The sequence below is a fragment of the Eleutherodactylus coqui genome, chromosome 3 (assembly GCF_035609145.1).
Source record: "Eleutherodactylus coqui strain aEleCoq1 chromosome 3, aEleCoq1.hap1, whole genome shotgun sequence".
NCBI lineage: Eukaryota > Metazoa > Chordata > Amphibia > Anura > Eleutherodactylidae > Eleutherodactylus > Eleutherodactylus coqui.
In genome coordinates, this window is record NC_089839.1 from 9,981,308 (window position 1) to 9,999,257 (window position 17,950).

General features: G+C 41.2%; 1 protein-coding gene across 1 annotated transcript in view; it reads right to left on the reverse strand.

Annotated features, from left to right (window-relative positions):
• Positions 1-17,950, reverse strand: part of ALK (ALK receptor tyrosine kinase) — a 75,491-nt gene that overhangs the window by 33,108 nt on the left and 24,433 nt on the right. The window contains exons 7-9 of the mRNA XM_066595113.1: positions 17,663-17,776; positions 16,394-16,580; positions 7,837-7,924 (exon numbers count right to left, since the gene is read on the reverse strand). Of these exons, the coding sequence (XP_066451210.1) occupies positions 7,837-7,924; positions 16,394-16,580; positions 17,663-17,776 (389 nt within the window). The remainder of the gene's footprint in view (positions 1-7,836; positions 7,925-16,393; positions 16,581-17,662; positions 17,777-17,950) is intronic.

Here is a 17,950-nt window from a genome sequence, read left to right on the forward strand (position 1 = left end):
GGCGTCTGCTGTACTAGATGTGATGACCATTGTGGGCACAACTACATCCTCTAATGCTAGACCCAGCACACTTTTTGAAAAAGTGGTGGGGCCCAGCGAAATGCTTGAAGAGTTGCAATTTTGGTGCGACAGAAGAATGTTGTACAGAGCATAATAGTTCCGGAAGGGAAATGCGGATCAAGCGAGCTCAGTTCTTGTCTGGTTGCTGCCCGAGGTCCACTAGGGGGAGCTGCTTAATCCTGGGGTCATAAAGGGGGTCGTTATTACTACTGGAGGCCATGAAGCAGAGCACTATTACTACTGGGGCTATGAAGGGGAGCACTATTACTACTGGGGCTATGAAGGGGAGCACCTTTGGGGGCACTATTACTATTGTGGGCCATGAAGGGGAGCACTATTGGGGCACTATTACTGAGGCCATGAAGGGGAGCACCTTTGGGGGCACTATTACTATTGTGGGCCATGAAGGGGAGCACTATTGGGGGGGGCACTATTACTACTGGGGCCATGGAGCGGAACACTATTGGGGGCACTATTACTATTGTGGGCCATGAAGGGGAGCACTATTGGGGGGGGGCACTATTACTACTGGGGCCATGAAGCAGAGCACTATTGGGGGCACTGTTACTACTGGGGCCATGAAGGGGAGCACTATTGGGGGCACTGTTACTGAGGCCATGAAGGGGAGCACCTTTGGGGGCACTATTACTATTGTGGGCCATGAAGGGGAGCACTATTGGGGGGGGGGCACTATTACTACTGGGGCCATGGAGCGGAGCACTATTGGGGGCACTATTACTCATTTCAGACAAGTCTCAATGGTTCACCTCTGTGTATTGCCGCTGTCAATGCCTATAAAATGAGTGTTTGTTTTTTTGTTTATGGGGGGCCATTTCACACTTCACCGCAGTCTTGGCGCACCCTTGCCTGGAGGGATCATCCTCTTTAAAGACTTTACGTGACAATGACCATGATGGGAGAAGTCCAGCAATGATCAAAAACCTTGAGCTGAAACAAGGCTCTTACGGTAAAACCGGCGCCCGTCCTGCTGCTGAGTCGGCATCTACAGAATTCAATGTATCGACAGTCTGAAGACTTCAAAAAAAGGCCAAACTGCTGACTTACAGGATGCTCGGCGCACACTTAATATTCAGATTCATCACATCATCCTCTCTCATCAGCAGCCAGCGGCGGCCATTACTCATTACTCTCTTATCTCCGTTCAAACGTGCAAATTAAAGTGACACACTTCTGTCACTTCAGCCGCTGATGCAGCAGAGCCGGATCTGTTATTCTACAGGTTTTTTTTCTGTATACTATGATCACTCAATAATTTATGCTGGGATATCCTGAGTGTGCCAGGCGACAAACTCAGCTCGCATTTACCTGTTCGCACATTGTACGAGGAATATCAGTAGTTGTCCCATTCCAGATGCTAATTAGATGAGATCACGCGCCATAATACACAGACCCTCGCATCACTTCGGGGAAGTAGCGATCGGCAAGTGTCTGCCATTGTTTTCACCTCGCACGCTGTACCATGTTTTTATTCTTCAACATTGGCGCCGTATCATTATGGGCTGCAATACCAGACAGAGAGCATGAGTGAGAGTGTTTGATATAGATGGCGCATCCTAACCATTCAGTCCAGCCTCTTATGTCCCTCGCCGTTTCCAAGATCTCTGCTTGCAGTCAATGAATCGGAACATTTTTTCTCCCGTATATGAGGTGGCTGGGAGGACGTAAACAGCCGAGCGCTCTTGGGCTACGCTCACGTAGAATTCAATGGGACTTACACAAGTAGTGTACCACAGCGAGCTACGCTATGTACAAGCTATCAACGTACGGAAATAGTGTTACAGAAACTCCCATTGACTTCTATGTGAGTAAGGGCTCATGTCCACGACCGTGTTTTCACCGTGTAGCACGCGTGCTTTTAACATACGCATGCATGATAAGTCGGCGTGTGGACACTGCGTATCGATATGCAAGAGAAATAAATGGCGGCGTGCTCTACGATAAGTATTATCAGTACAACTTCTGGATGTAAACAAATATATCCAAATTTTCGAAGGGCGGACAGATCTTGAAAATTGAGAAAAATTGCGACACAAATATATTAGAAAGTTGCAGAACTCTCCGTTATACGGTTATCAGCACTGAAGTGGTTAAAGGTTCTTCCAAGTTTTGGGCCCATAACTTTGTATTGATTCAGTAACACTACTTAAGGCTCTGGAGCTGTTTTACAACCGTCTTCTGTTTCTTTTACTATATATATATATTTTGCCGGATCGGTTTTACGCCTTCTGTTTGCAGAATAATGAAGCAATCACGCCGCCGCGCCGCTCTTGTATCAATTATCTTTAAACTTTGAAAAGTAGTATAAAAAAAGTTGCCTCGTAGGAACAAACAACCCCCCATGTCTTCCTCCTCCCAGAGCCCGGAGAAGAGGCGCACCTGCAGAGCGCTCCCCGTGATTTAAGACGTCTCAGACAGGACGGTTTACGAGGCGGCTGCAGCCTGCTTCCGGAATCACGGTAATGGATGGCTCCTGGGTACCGCTGGTTTATGGTGGATGTTGGACCTGTAACTGCTTTAATCAAGCGGAGCTGACAATCACCGATGTTCCCGGCTCGGATCGGCCCGATGGAAGCCGGGATTTATTGTTCGAGAAGTAGGTTCTTAAAATAAGATGTCAATCAAAGTTTACAAACAAGAAGAAAGAAAAAAGCTGGTAACTTTTTGTCTTTCACCCAAGGAATGATCTGATGCCGGATTGTTCCAGATAGAACTGTGATTTACACTATTGAGCGGGGGAGGCCATAAAGGGCATTGCCACCAAACAGAAAGAAAGAGTCCAAGTTTCATTTGTCCGTTTCTATCACACTGCTACAAATGTTACTTGGTTGTTTCTTAAAGGGGTTGTACAAAGATCACTTGCTGATGGGTGGGGGCCGACCGCTGAGACCCCCACTGATCCCAAGAACAGGGGTCCAATGCCCCCTATTGTCAGTGAATGGAGCAGTGGTCACATAAGCGCTCTGATGCTCCATCCACTTTCATTGGGCCTGCAGAGACAGCCAAGCAGCATCCGCTCAGGTATTTCCGTCAGCCCCATTGAGATGAATGAAGCACAACCGCACATGCTCAACCAGCACTCCATTCATTCTGACATGACTGAGGGGGTAGAAGTGACCCCCGCAGTGACAGGCAGAGGGGGACACGGGAGTCCAGTGGGGGTCTCAGTGCGGAGGTCCCTGCTGATCACCAAGTTATACCCCATCCCGTGGATAGGGAAACACTTGCAATCTTGGTACAACTCCTTAAAGTTGCAGTGATTTCTTGTTGACAAACAATATGGCCGCCATTACAAATCCCACAAGGGCAGGGTTGTCACTTAGTCCTCAACAACTAAGCTGCCATGTGCTGTGGTGATGACGGTCCTTGGCACCAGCGTTGGAATGGGCCACATGACTAGTAGAAGATCTTAAAGGATTAACCCCTTCCAGCTGTGGCCCTTTTTCTCATATTCTTTTTTCCCTCCCCATCTTTATAAATGATCTTTTCTGTTTCCGGTGACAGCGCCACACGAAGGCTGGTATTTGAGGGACAAGTTGTATTTTTTGATGATACCATTTAACGTACCATATAATGTACTGAAAACCTCTAAACATTTCTGGGAAAAAATGGGGAAAAATGCCATTTTTGGCAAGCGTTTTTATCTCTATTCTATGATTACCGGATATCGAATGTATATCGTTTTTTAATGCAGTACATCCTTGAGGTGTTGTACCAAAATATGAAGTTATCCCCTATCCACAGCATATCCACAGGATAGGGGATAACTTGCTGATCGATGGGGTCTCACCATTAAGGCCCCTGCCGATTTCAAGAACAGGGGTCCCATGTCCCCCATCCTCCTCACTGCGCGGTTACTGCACCCTCCGGCTGTGAGGAGGAGACTAAATGGAGTGCTGGTCATGCAAACGCACCAGCACTCCGTTCACTTATAATAGGACTGCCGAGTACCTGAGCTGCAGCTAGAGATGAGCGAGCATACTCGATAAGGCAGACTACTCGAGCGAGTAGTGCCTTATTCAAGTACCTCCCCGCTTGTCTCTAAAGATTCGGGTGCCGGCAGAGGGCGGGAAGCGGCGGGGGAGAGCGGGGAGGAATGGAGGGGAGATCTCTCTCCCTCTCTCCCCCCTGCTCACCGCTGTAACTCACCTGTCACCTGCGCCGGCAGACGAATCTTTAGAGACAAGCGGGCAGGTACTCGGATAAGGCACTACTCGCTCGAGTAGTCTGCCTTATCGAGTATGCTCGCTCATCTCTAGCTGCAACCCATTTGGGTATTTCCATCACTATCATTCAAGTTAATGGAGAAACGACCCCAAAACTGACAGGAGATTGGGACACAGGAGACCTGTTCTCCAGATCTGTGGGGGGCTCAGTGGTGAGACCCCCACTGATCAGCAGGTTATCCCTTATCCTGTGGAGAGAGAAAAACTTGATATTCTTATACAACCCCTTAAAAAACTAAAATACCTTTAACAATAAAAGATTCCTTTCTACTTCTGCGCCATCCAGTTGTGTGAGGGCTCTCTGCGCGGTGACCTCTAGTTGTTATTAACCCTTTGCAATCCAATTTGGGATTCAGGATTTTCCAGGGGCTTTCTCTTTCTGCCATTCTACAATGGCACCATCTGCTGGCTAGAGCCAGTACTGCAGTATGGGACATGGTGGAGAGAGGTCCCTGACAACAGAGCAGCCAGTAATCTACAGTAAGAATACCCTGTTGGTTGTCTTCTGACATTGGAGCTGTACAGCCTTCAATCAGAATGTCTTCAGACGTCAGACAGTGGATTGGAAAGGGTTAATACCATTTTGAATTATATACGACTTTTGGATAGTTTTTTATTCAATTTTTTGTTGACCAAAATAGGGCAGTCCTGGCCTTGTGTACAAGAATATCTATGTTTTCTGCCGGGGTTCACCATGCAGGATTAATAATGTGATATTTTAATAATCTGGACTTTTGCAGATGCAGCGACATGAAATTTCTAATTTTTTTAAAAAGGTTTTTTTTTTGTTTTCCTACTTTTTAAAATAATATTTAATAAAACTTTTTTTTTAACTTATTTTTATAAGAGATCTCGTATACAGTGCAATACAATACCATATTATTGAGAAGGCCTCATGTTGCCATGACAACCAAACGGCAAGCCCGATTGCACGGCGGAGTTCGCTGTTAGTGAACGAAGAATGCTGATCGGGGCGTTTAAATGTTGTTGTCAGAACTGACAGCGATATTTAAAGGGTTAACAGACACTAGCAGTGTGAGCACTGATCACGGCTGTTGCTGGCGGGAGACAGCTGACACTCGCAGTGTATGTAGTGGGTTCGACTCCCGAGACCACTCTAACTCCACATGTGCCATACAATCTGTGTTTAAAGGGGACACACACACTTTATATAGACAGCACAGCAGAATGTATGTGCTTTATGGCTGCTGCAAAGAGTTGGGAATAAAATGAGAAGGATGGGTCCTAGATTATTACAGTCTTCAGGAAGTGATGAGTACAACCATTCCCCCAGAGACCAGGGAGTTGCAGGGGGGCTGCATACAGAGCCTCGTCTATGTATTCAGTGTATAGAGTTACTATTCTGTCTTATCTAGACCTCCAGTTATAGAATGAAGACCTTCTTCACCCTCTGATAACAACAATGAGATTACTCTGCTCCTCATATCCTAGTCTATACGGTAAAGCCCCAAGCTTTTATGCTGCCTGAAGCTAAGTGTGAAGTAGACCCTGCCCCCCACCCCCTTGCAAAAACAACACCCCTCATTTTACAGGCATTGAATGTGCCAGTACATAATATACCCAACACATATTTGAAGCAGTGAGCCTTGGCCCCCAGTAGTAATAGTGACCTTGTTAGTGGTCTCAGTGGTAATAGTGACACTGTTAGTGACCCCACAGTAATAGGGCCCCTTTAGGGGCCTCAGTAGTAATAGTGACCTATATAGTGGTCCCAGTATAAATAGTGACCCCCATAACAGTCCTAGTATTAATAATGACCCCCTTTAATGGCTCCAGTAGTAATGGTGACCTTGTTAGCTGTCTCAGTGGTAAGAGTGACACTCTTAGTGATCCCACAGTAATACGGTCCCTTTAGAGGCCTCAGTAGTAATCGTGAACTATATTGAGGTCCCAGTACTAAGATTGTCCCCCATAGTGGCCCCAGTAGTAATAATTTCCTCCATAGTTGGACCAGTAGCATTAGTGACCACCACAGCGCCCCACAGTGGCCCCAGTAGTAACAGTGACTCCCATAGTGGCCCAAATATTAATAGTGCCTCCATAGCTTCCCCAGTAGTCATAGCGTCCCCCATAGTAGCTCTAGTATTAAGTGTTCCCCCATAATGGTCCTCGAGCAATAACCAGACAAGAGTTGAACTCGCTCTATCCACAGCTCCTTTCCGATGCCCGCCACTATAATTAGTCTGTGACCCCTGATGTCCCCCCCACTTCCCCCTGGCATACTCGCTACATGCAGGAGTGCAGATGCTGGGGAGAGGTCAGGGGTCATAGACTGATTATAACACTGGAAGCTGCTAGACTGGAGTTGCAGATGGAGTTTATGTTCGTTGGATTGCTGCCCGGCCGGCTTGCAGCTAACAATTATTTTCTACAGACCATTAAAAAAAATATATACCGTCCGGGTGGCCCTCTGAGGTCCCTCGCCCCTCTAAGGTCCTGCATACTGCCGCATGGAAGGGGTGTCTCTGGATGACACTTGAGCTACATAGAACAGGACATGTCAGCCTGGGGAAGCTCGTGGCTTCATGGTCCTCTTGAATGCTTTGATGTCTCACGTGACAAACCTTCACGGAATCCTCCTTGTACCACTTTGTCATATCATGATATAATTTTAATAACCTTGCCAATTCCCAATGAACCCCACAGCTCTGGTTTCCCAACAGTGGTTAGAAAAAACAGCATGTACCACATTAGGCAAATGGCAGCCAAACTCATCGATATCAATGGGATCGGCCAAGGATCTAGTGTAGATGAAGGTCGCCACACTTTCCCCTGACGGCCGATGTCGGGGTAGAAGGAGTTTGCCATGATACTATAAAGTGACATGGTGGGTAGCAGTATTACGAATTATTGCAATGAACCAATGATTGACTGTAGCGATGTGTAATACCGCCACCCAGTATGTTGTCTACAGTGTCTAACCAGAAGACCTCTGTATTAACACACACTCTGCTATACTACTTATACTTACCAACAACCCAACTCCCAGCCAGAGGTGTAAATAAATTGCTAGCGGAAATAAAAAATTATAAAGAAAAGAATAGTCGCACCTAAATTTTGCCACCCTAGGCACTGGCCTTCATGGGTGTCAACTGAAAAAATAGGCCCTGGTTGAGGATAAACATTCCTGACAGTGAGCAACGACTACCTTTTGTAAAAGATTGCCTATTTGAGATGATCACTCCGATCTGGACAAGATTTTTCTATGGATAGATCACCCCTCTATTAGGCTTTCTCTAGTTAATACTGGGGTGGCCCCTATTTTTACAGGCATTATATCAAGACGAGGGGAAGTTTTACTAGGGTTAAGGTCAATTTGGGTCTTTTGTTTACAACTTTATTATAATACATGTGTCAGTGAAACTCAGAAGCCTATGCAGGATCTACGGGGTGGTCAGTGACAAATGGACAGCCAGATCATAAAGACGCCACTATGAAGGTTATCATCTATCTGATTTACAGGTAAGACTATATACATACCAGTGGTCAATATTCCCCTTGATTAACCTACCTTTACTGCAACCTTTAGAGGTGGCTCATTCGGACTGGACAACACTTGACCTTCATAAACTTCTCCAAATGCTCCATGACCAAGACCTCTGAAAAAAGCAGTATTATAGTAGTTATATTCTTGTACATAGGAGGCAGTATTATAGTAGTTATATTCTTGTACATAGGGGGCAGTATTATAGTAGTTATATTCTTGTACATAAGAGCAGTATTATAGTAGTTATATTCTTGTACATAGGAGACGGTATTATATTAGGTATATTCTTGTACATAGAAGGCAGTATTATAGTAGTTATATTCTTGTACATATGGAGCAGTATTACAGTAGTTATATTCTTGTACATAGGAGGCAGTATTATAGTAGTTATATTCTTGTACATAGGGGGCAGTATTATAGTAGTTATATTCTTGTACATAGGGGGCAGTATTATAGTAGTTATATTCTTGTACATAAGAGCAGTATTATAGTAGTTATATTCTAGTACACAGGAGCAGTATTATAGTAGTTATATTCTTGTACATAGGGGGCAGTATTATAGTAGTTATATTCTTGTACATAGGGGGCAGTAATATAGTAGTTATATTCCTGTACATAGGGGGCAGTATTATAGTAGTTATATTCTAGTACACAGGAGCAGTATTATAGTAGTTATATTCTTGTACATAGGAGACGTTATTATATTAGGTATATTCTTGTACATAGAAGGCAGTATTATAGTAGTTATATTCTTGTACATAGGGAGCAGTATTACAGTAGTTATATTCTTGTACATAGGAGGCAGTATTATAGTAGTTATATTCTTGTACATAGGGGGCAGTATTATAGTAGTTATATTCTTGTACATAGGGGGCAGTATTATAGTAGTTATATTCTTGTACATAAGAGCAGTATTATAGTAGTTATATTCTAGTACACAGGAGCAGTATTATAGTAGTTATATTCTTGTACATAGGGGGCAGTATTATAGTAGTTATATTCTTGTACATAGGGGGCAGTATTATAGTAGTTATATTCTTGTACATAAGAGCAGTATTATAGTAGTTATATTCTAGTACACAGGAGCAGTATTATAGTAGTTATATTCTTGTACATAGGGGGCAGTATTATAGTAGTTATATTCTTGTACATAGGGGGCAGTATTATAGTAGTTATATTCTTGCACATAGGGGGCAGTATTATAGTAGTTATATTCTTGTACATAGGGAGCAGTATTATAGTAGTTATATTCTTGTACATAGGGGGCAGTATTATAGTAGTTATATTCTTGTACATAGGAGCATTATTATAGTAGTTCTATTCTTGTACATAGGGGGCAGTATTATAGTAGTTATATTCTTGTACATAGGGGGCAGTATTATAGTAGTTATAGTCTTGTACATAGGAGCAGTATTATAGTAGTTACATTCTTGTACATAGATGCAGTATTATAGTAGTTATATTCTTGTACATAGGGGGCAGTATTATAGTAGTTATATTCTTGTATATAGGGGCAGTATTATAGTAGTTATATTCTTGTACATAGGAGACGGTATTATATTAGGTATATTCTTGTACATAGAAGGCAGTATTATAGTAGTTATATTCTTGTACATAGGGAGCAGTATTACAGTAGTTATATTCTTGTACATAGGGCGCAGTATTATAGTAGTTATATTCTTGTACATAGGGGGCAGTATTATAGTAGTTATATTCTTGTACATAAGAGCAGTATTATAGTAGTTATATTCTAGTACACAGGAGCAGTATTATAGTAGTTATATTCTTGTACATAGGGGGCAGTATTATAGTAGTTATATTCTTGTACATAGGGGGCAGTATTATAGTAGTTATATTCTTGCACATAGGGGGCAGTATTATAGTAGTTATATTCTTGTACATAGGGAGCAGTATTATAGTAGTTATATTCTTGTACATAGGGGGCAGTATTATAGTAGTTCTATTCTTGTACATAGGAGCATTATTATAGTAGTTCTATTCTTGTACATAGGGGGCAGTATTATAGTAGTTATATTCTTGTACATAGGGGGCAGTATTATAGTAGTTATAGTCTTGTACATAGGAGCAGTATTATAGTAGTTACATTCTTGTACATAGATGCAGTATTATAGTAGTTATATTCTTGTATATAGGGGCAGTATTATAGTAGTTATATTCTTGTACATAGGAGACGGTATTATATTAGGTATATTCTTGTACATAGAAGGCAGTATTATAGTAGTTATATTCTTGTACATAGGGAGCAGTATTACAGTAGTTATATTCTTGTACATAGGGCGCAGTATTATAGTAGTTATATTCTTGTACATAGGGGGCAGTATTATAGTAGTTATATTCTTGTACATAAGAGCAGTATTATAGTAGTTATATTCTAGTACACAGGAGCAGTATTATAGTAGTTATATTCTTGTACATAGGGGGCAGTATTATAGTAGTTATATTCTTGTACATAGGGGGCAGTATTATAGTAGTTATATTCTTGCACATAGGGGGCAGTATTATAGTAGTTATATTCTTGTACATAGGGAGCAGTATTATAGTAGTTATATTCTTGTACATAGGGGGCAGTATTATAGTAGTTATATTCTTGTACATAGGAGCATTATTATAGTAGTTCTATTCTTGTACATAGGGGGCAGTATTATAGTAGTTATATTCTTGTACATAGGGGGCAGTATTATAGTAGTTATAGTCTTGTACATAGGAGCAGTATTATAGTAGTTACATTCTTGTACATAGATGCAGTATTATAGTAGTTATATTCTTGTACATAGGGGGCAGTATTATAGTAGTTATATTCTTGTACATAGAGGGCAGTATTATAGTGGTTATATTCTTTTACATAGGGGGCAGTATTATAGTAGTTATATTCTTGTACATAGGGGGCAGTATTATAGTAGCTATATTCTTGTACATAGGAGGCACTGTTATAATAGTTATATTCTTGTACATAGGGGAGCAGTATTATAGTAGTTATATTCTTGTACATAGGAGGCAGTATTATAGTAGTTATATTCTTGTACATAGGAGGCAGTATTATAGTAGTTATATTCTTGTACATAGGAGCATTATTATAGTAGTTATATTCTTGTACGTAGAGGGCAGTATTATAGTAGTTATATTCTTGTACATAGGGGGCAGTATTATAGTAGCTATATTCTTGTACATAGGGGCAGTATTATAGTAGTTATATTCTTGTACATAGGAGGCACTATTATAGTAGTTATATTCTTGTACATAGGGGAGCAGTATTATAGTAGTTATATTCTTGTACATAGGAGGTAGTATTATAGTAGTTATATTCTTGTACATAGGGAGCAGTATTATAGTTGTTATATTCTTGTACATAGGGGGCTGTATTATAGTAGTTATATTCCTGTAAATAGGAGGCAGTATTATAGTAGTTATATTCTTGTACATAGGGGGCAGTATTATAGTAGTTATATTCTTGTACATAGGGGGCAGTATTATGGTAGTTATATTCTTGTACATAGGGGGCAGTATTATAGTAGTTATATTCTTGTACATAGGGAGCAGTATTATAGTAGTTATATTCTTGTACATAGGGGGCAGTATTATAGTAGTCATATTCTTGTACATAGGGGGCAGTATTATAGTAGTTATGTTCTCGTACATAGGAGGCAGTATTATGGTAGTTATATTCTTGTACATAGGGGGCAGTATTATAGTTGTTATATTCTTGTACATATGGGGCAGTATTATAGTAGTTATATTCTTGTACTTAGGGAGCAGTATTATAGTAGTTATATTCTTGTACATAGGGGGCAGTATTATAGTAGTTATATTCTTGTACATAGGAGGCAGTATTATAGTAGTTATATTCTTGTATATAGGGGGCAGTATTATAGTAGTTATATTCTTGTACATAGGTGGCAGTATTATAGTAGTTCTATTCTTGTATATAGGAGGCAGTATTATAGTAGTTATATTCTTGTACATAGGGGCCAGTATTATAGTAGTTATATTCTTGTACATAGGAGGCAGTATTATAGTAGTTATATTCTTGTACATAGGGGGCAGTATTATAGTAGTTATATTCCTGTAAATAGGAGGCAGTATTATAGTAGTTATATTCTTGTACATAGGGGGCAGTATTATAGTAATTATATTCTTGTACATAGGGGGCAGTATTATAGTAGTTATATTCTTGTACATAGGGGGCAGTATTATAGTAGTTATATTCTTGTACATAGGGGGATGTATTATAGTAGTTATATTCCTGTAAATGGGAGGCAGTATTATAGTAGTTATATTCTTGTACATAGGGGGCAGTATTATAGTAGTTATATTCTTTTACATAGGAGGCAGTATTATAGTAGTTATATTCTTTTACATAGGAGGCAGTATTATAGTAGTTATATTCTTGTACATATGAGGTTGTATAGTAGTTACACTGTTTATATCACATCAGGACAATATCTTCATTGTCATTTTTCTTTCTTTTATTTAATGCAGACTGATGATTTTAGAGTATGGCAATATTAAGACATTTTGTATAGCATTTGCATTTGGAGTCTATCTTTCTGTTTTCTGCTATAATGTACATCAAATCTCAGATAAACAGCAGTTTCTGTCTCTCCGACATGCTACTCCTCTGTGCTATAGTATGTGAGGTTTTTCACAGTGTAGACTATTTTTACATTAAAACTAGATTTTAGTTCCAAATATTAAAATACCGCCATGTGGGGGCACACCAACAAAAACAAAGAACATATAAATAAAGCCCTTTATAGGAGACTAAATCAAGACCAGGTTACCCCTTTAATTAGGAAACAATGGGGGAACCTACCCACTGGTAGGTTCCCCCATTGCTTTAATGTCTCTAGTTTTAATGTAAAAATAGTCTACACTGTGAAAGGTCTTTACTTTAAGAATAGACTACTGCCTCTGTGAGTTTCTATAGTATGTGAGGTTGGTCAGCCATAGGTCATACATGTAGTTAGCTTCTACATAGAAATGTTTGTATAACCGTCTATAAAGGGGTGGGTTCTTTATGATGTTTTTGCTCAGAATCACAAACATACAATGAATACAGAAATTTAAGAGGAACCAGGAAGGCAAATAACCCTGCAAAATAAGTCCTATTTATATGCTAATGTACAATGGGTGCCATGAGGTGTTGTCACCCAGAAACTAGTGAGCTGCAGTAATATTGACAACCTAAGAAATCATTATTTCCAAGTATCAATTTTTTATTTTAGAAATCTAAATATGTTTCACAATCTATCCATCCAGCAAATATCTATTTTATCCCTTTTCTATTTCATAAAGCTATCTAATGTATCGCATGGCGCTTTCTATACTTCTCTCTCTCATATCTATCTATATATCTATCTATCTAAGATCTGTCTCCTATCTATCTATCAATCTATCTATCTATCTCATATCTATCTATCTAATATCTATCTATCTATCTCTCTAATATCTGTCTCATAACTATCTATCTATCTATCTATCTAACATCTGTCCCATATCTATCTATCTATCTAACATCTGTCTCATATCTATCTATCTATCTATCTATCTATCTAATATCTGTCTCATATCTATCTATCTATTTCACATCTATCTATCTCATATCTATCTATCTAACATCTGTCTCATATCTATCTATCTATCTATCTAATATCTGTCTCATATCTATCTATCTATTTCACATCTATCTATCTCATATCTATCTATCTATCTATCTCATATCTATCTATGTATCTATCTATCCCATATCTATCTCCTATCTATCTATCTATCTATCTATCTATCTATCTATCTATCTCCTATCTATCTATCTCATATCTATCTATCTATCTATCTATCTATCTATCTATCTCATATCTATCTATCTCTCTCATATCTATCTATCTATCTCATATCTATTTATCTATCTCCTATCTATCTATCTATCTATCTCATATCTATCTATCTCACATCTATCTATCTATCTATCTATCTATCTATCTATCTATCTATCTATCTATCTCACATCTATCTATCTATCTTATATGCATCTATACCATATCTATCTATCTATCTATCTCATATCTCTCACAGATTGGATCTGCCTCACACTTAAGCTTTGGCTTTTCACAGCTATAACAGACTGGTAGCAATTACATTATTATCATCTCTCGAGCTGTCATCTGTCCTGGGAAGATTTCTCAAGCAATTCACAGAAATTGGGGATGTCTGACATTTACTATAAATCCACTGATAGGAAAGAGTTTTATCCGCTGTGACGGGATATTTTTTTTCTGCGGCTGAGTCCCCGGCGTCTTGTTCTACGATGGCGTCCATATAAAAGTGAGTGACAGATTCTAGTCATTGTCTGTAACGTATTTATCATTAAAACTTGAAGGAAGTTCTCCCCGGCTCTGGGTCTCATCCGTCTCGCCTTCCTCGGAACCTTCTGACAAATTGGTTTTGACTCTAGCACAAGGTCTTTTTGTGGCAGGCGATAAATTTAATGATAACGGACAACACGCTGCAGAAGGTGAAGTCACAGCAGATATTTCCCTCTTGCTGTCTGAAATTGGAGAGCTGTAGTTAATCTTGGGTTCCTGGGACGATGAGCTCCGGCCGTGGCAGCCCGAGAGTTCATAGAAGTTAATGCAGCTAATGTAGACATCCATCTTGGAAATTCTTTCTGGACTTTTAGTTATAGATGATTATAATACAGGGCGGGCCTGTTCTTTATTATAGCCCTGGTAGGATCTACTTATAGGCAGATGTGGACAGTGCAGCATTGTGCTTTATAGCAGCTGCCATAACTTGGAGGTAATAGTCAAAAAAGTGTCTATAGAATAATACCGTGTCTAGGAAGCATACAAAAATAATAGATTCCCCTCTGTGCCCCCACAGATGAAAGTGAACCCGCAGAGTAATAGAGTCCTGTCTGTTACCGCTCCATAAATAATCCCCCTCTGTTACCCCTCCAAGCAACTTTAGTGCCAATCTATTGCCTCTCAACACACAATAACGTCCTTCTATCACACACTCTCTGTGGCACACAATAGTGTCCCTCTGTTGCCCCATCACACATAATTCTGCCCCTTTGTTGCCCTTGCAAACAAAATAGCCCCTCTACACACAATAGTGTCCTTCTATCACATACAATAGTGCCCCTCTGTTGCTCCTCCACACACATAATAGTGCCCCTCTGTTGCCCCTCTCCACACATTAGTGTCCCTTTGTTGCCCCTCAATTGCCCCTGCAACACTGGTCACCCTGAATAACCTGTATTCCAGATGCTGGCTCCAACATAATTACATCATAGTCTGGAGCTGGCATAGCCGACTATTCCCCCTGTCTCTTGCACATACTGTACTGAGACAGAGGAGACGGGGGAGCATTTGGGCTATGCCCGGCCCCAAACCACGATGTCATGCTGCTGCCGCCAGCGTCCGGAGCACAGGTTCCAATTTTGCTTAGACTGTGGGGCAGTTTGGGCAGCCATGGGCCTTCTGGGAGCCTCACGGGGCCACGCAAGGTGCACCGATTGTAATCCCTGATTGTCATTCACATGACAGAGACCAAATAGTAGTTTAGGCCCTTATGGGCCGGTGTACATTGTTATGCCTTTTATTCTGCTGTATGGAATAGCGAAGTCTGCTGCGCTATTGCATATAGAGGTATCCTGAAAAAAACATATACCGCATGGCTTTTTTTTAACATGGATATTCATGGGTGATGGATGCCACTGTACACTTATACGCTGGCATCCGTCAGGGTTATACATTGGGATATTGTCCTGGCAGATACCTCTGATAGAGACTGCTAAACGCACGGTGAAAGCACCGCTAGGGCCTTTTTTACATTAAACTATTATTCAGATTCTCGCTGAATCCTGGTAATCAGAACGATAATTATGGAGTAAATGCTGAACAATTGATGATAATTTGCTTATCTTTCAGTTTCAGCAGACATAGAAATCGAACGACGATCGGCCTGAATATACAGGCCGTCCTTCATCTATGAACACCAGCCTGTTTACTGTGAATGGAAGAATCTCTGCCCCCCCCCCCCCCCCCCCCCCCCCCCCCACACACACCTCCATTTGTGAAAGCACAAGAGTGATTATTGCTGGGAGGATTGTCAGGCACTTCAGCACCCGGACGTCGTCGCAAGTAAAAGAGCTCTGACTTTCCCTACTTTTACGATAATGAGGTGACTTTGTTAATTCTGCTCCAGTCTATACAGCAAAGCTGAAAAGTCAGCTTCACAGCGTTTTATATTCTCTCATGGTCGGTGTGAAAAATACAATATTTCAGGATTTTGTTGTGATGAGTTTTTAGTAATAAAAAAATAAAGAAAATGTTTAAAAATATGTTTGTAATAAAAACCTGAATTAATTAATCTGTTGATTTTTTGGTGATACATTAGCTTCAATTTGGCATCCTACAGTCCAGAAAGACGGCGGCACTTGTTTTTGGTGCAGAATTGCAAGATAATTCGTCGTCTCCCATAAGCAGAGGAGATGGGCCGGGTTTGGTTGCAGTCCAGCGCTGCATGTATACGTAAGACTACATAAGACACGTGTGGTTACCTTATCAGGGAGATGTTCTTCCTGGGCACCTCCTTCAGGTCCCCTATAGATGTGACTTTGCCAGCGAAGCAATAGTTGGGGTTGTAGTCTGTCATGATGGTGGAGGTGCGGACTTTGCTCAGCTTGTAGTCTGGACTCTGTAGTTCCATCTGGATGGCCTGCAGTTCTTGGTGCTTCCTCCGATACACTGGAGAAAAACGAGCAACACTGACACCAATGTGGATGGGACAGTGATACAATGTAATGTGCTGTCCAAGAAGGATGGACACTGATGATGTCTACTGCACTACAGCAGTGTATCTAAGCCTGCCATGTGTGATACCATCTGCTGATATGTGTATCTAAGACTATTATGAGTGATACTGACTGCTGATCTGTGTATCTAAGCCTATAATGTCTACTGAGTTCTATATCTAAACGATCCTATGTGGTACATCTGCTGAGCTACTGTATCTATGTATCTATCAAGTGTGATATTAGCTGCTGTATCTGATGCTATTATGTGTGATACTGTCTGCCAAGGTGTGTATCTAAGCCTATGATGGGTGATACATCCGATCAGCTGTCATATCTAAGTCTAGTATGTGTAATATGGTCTGGTGGTTTATGTATCTAAGCCTGTTTTGTATTAAAGTGTCTGCTGAACGTATCTTAGCCTATTGTATGGGATACTATCTGCCGATCTGTGTATCCAAGCGTATGATCTGTGACACCGTGCCACTTAATTGGTGTATCTAAGCCTACCATGTGTGATACTGTCTGCTGTATCTAAGCAATGTGGAAAGAGAGAGAACAGTAAGACGTGGAAGGTACAGTCAGGACTCTAGAAGAATCTGTCTCCTGCCCTCCGCACTCACCGTAGGAATTAATCACGCTGCCGCTATTAGTGCGGACACGGCGAAGCTCATTATACCGGCCGGCCTCATTATTAAGGACGAGGAGAACGCGCTGCTAATGGTAATCATTGGGCAGAATAACTCACACGGATTCGGGAGTCGTCAGTACCAGTTACCGGCGCGGCGCCTGCGGCTGTCACCGGCTGCAGGGAGGATTTTGTCTCTCTCTCTGTAATTATCAATTACTTCTACTTTTATTGCTTTTAGGCAAATTTAGTTTTTGGCAACTGGGACGGCTGATGGAGACACAATGGTGCCCGTATATAATGAATAGTAGCACGATGGTGCCAACCGGAGCCACACATGAGGTGTATAGAGTAACAGATGGCACGCGCCCTTACTTGCCCACCACCAGGGCACGGCTACAACTCACCAATCATAACACCCGAGAAGGCCAGAATGAGGGCGGCCACCAGCCCCGACGTCACAATGGACAACACCAGAGAGAGGGGCAGATGGGTCTCCTGCGCCGACTGCAGCTGATCGTCTGATAAAAACAAACAACATTTACAGAGGTTTATTTTCCTGTATAAAAAAATTTGAGTATAAAACATCCATCAAATAACCCGAAAGTACAACCGTGCCAGCGTTACCGTTACTACGTCACTGCGGGACATCCATCAGGCTGTGACAACGTTACCATGTCAGCGTTACTATGTCA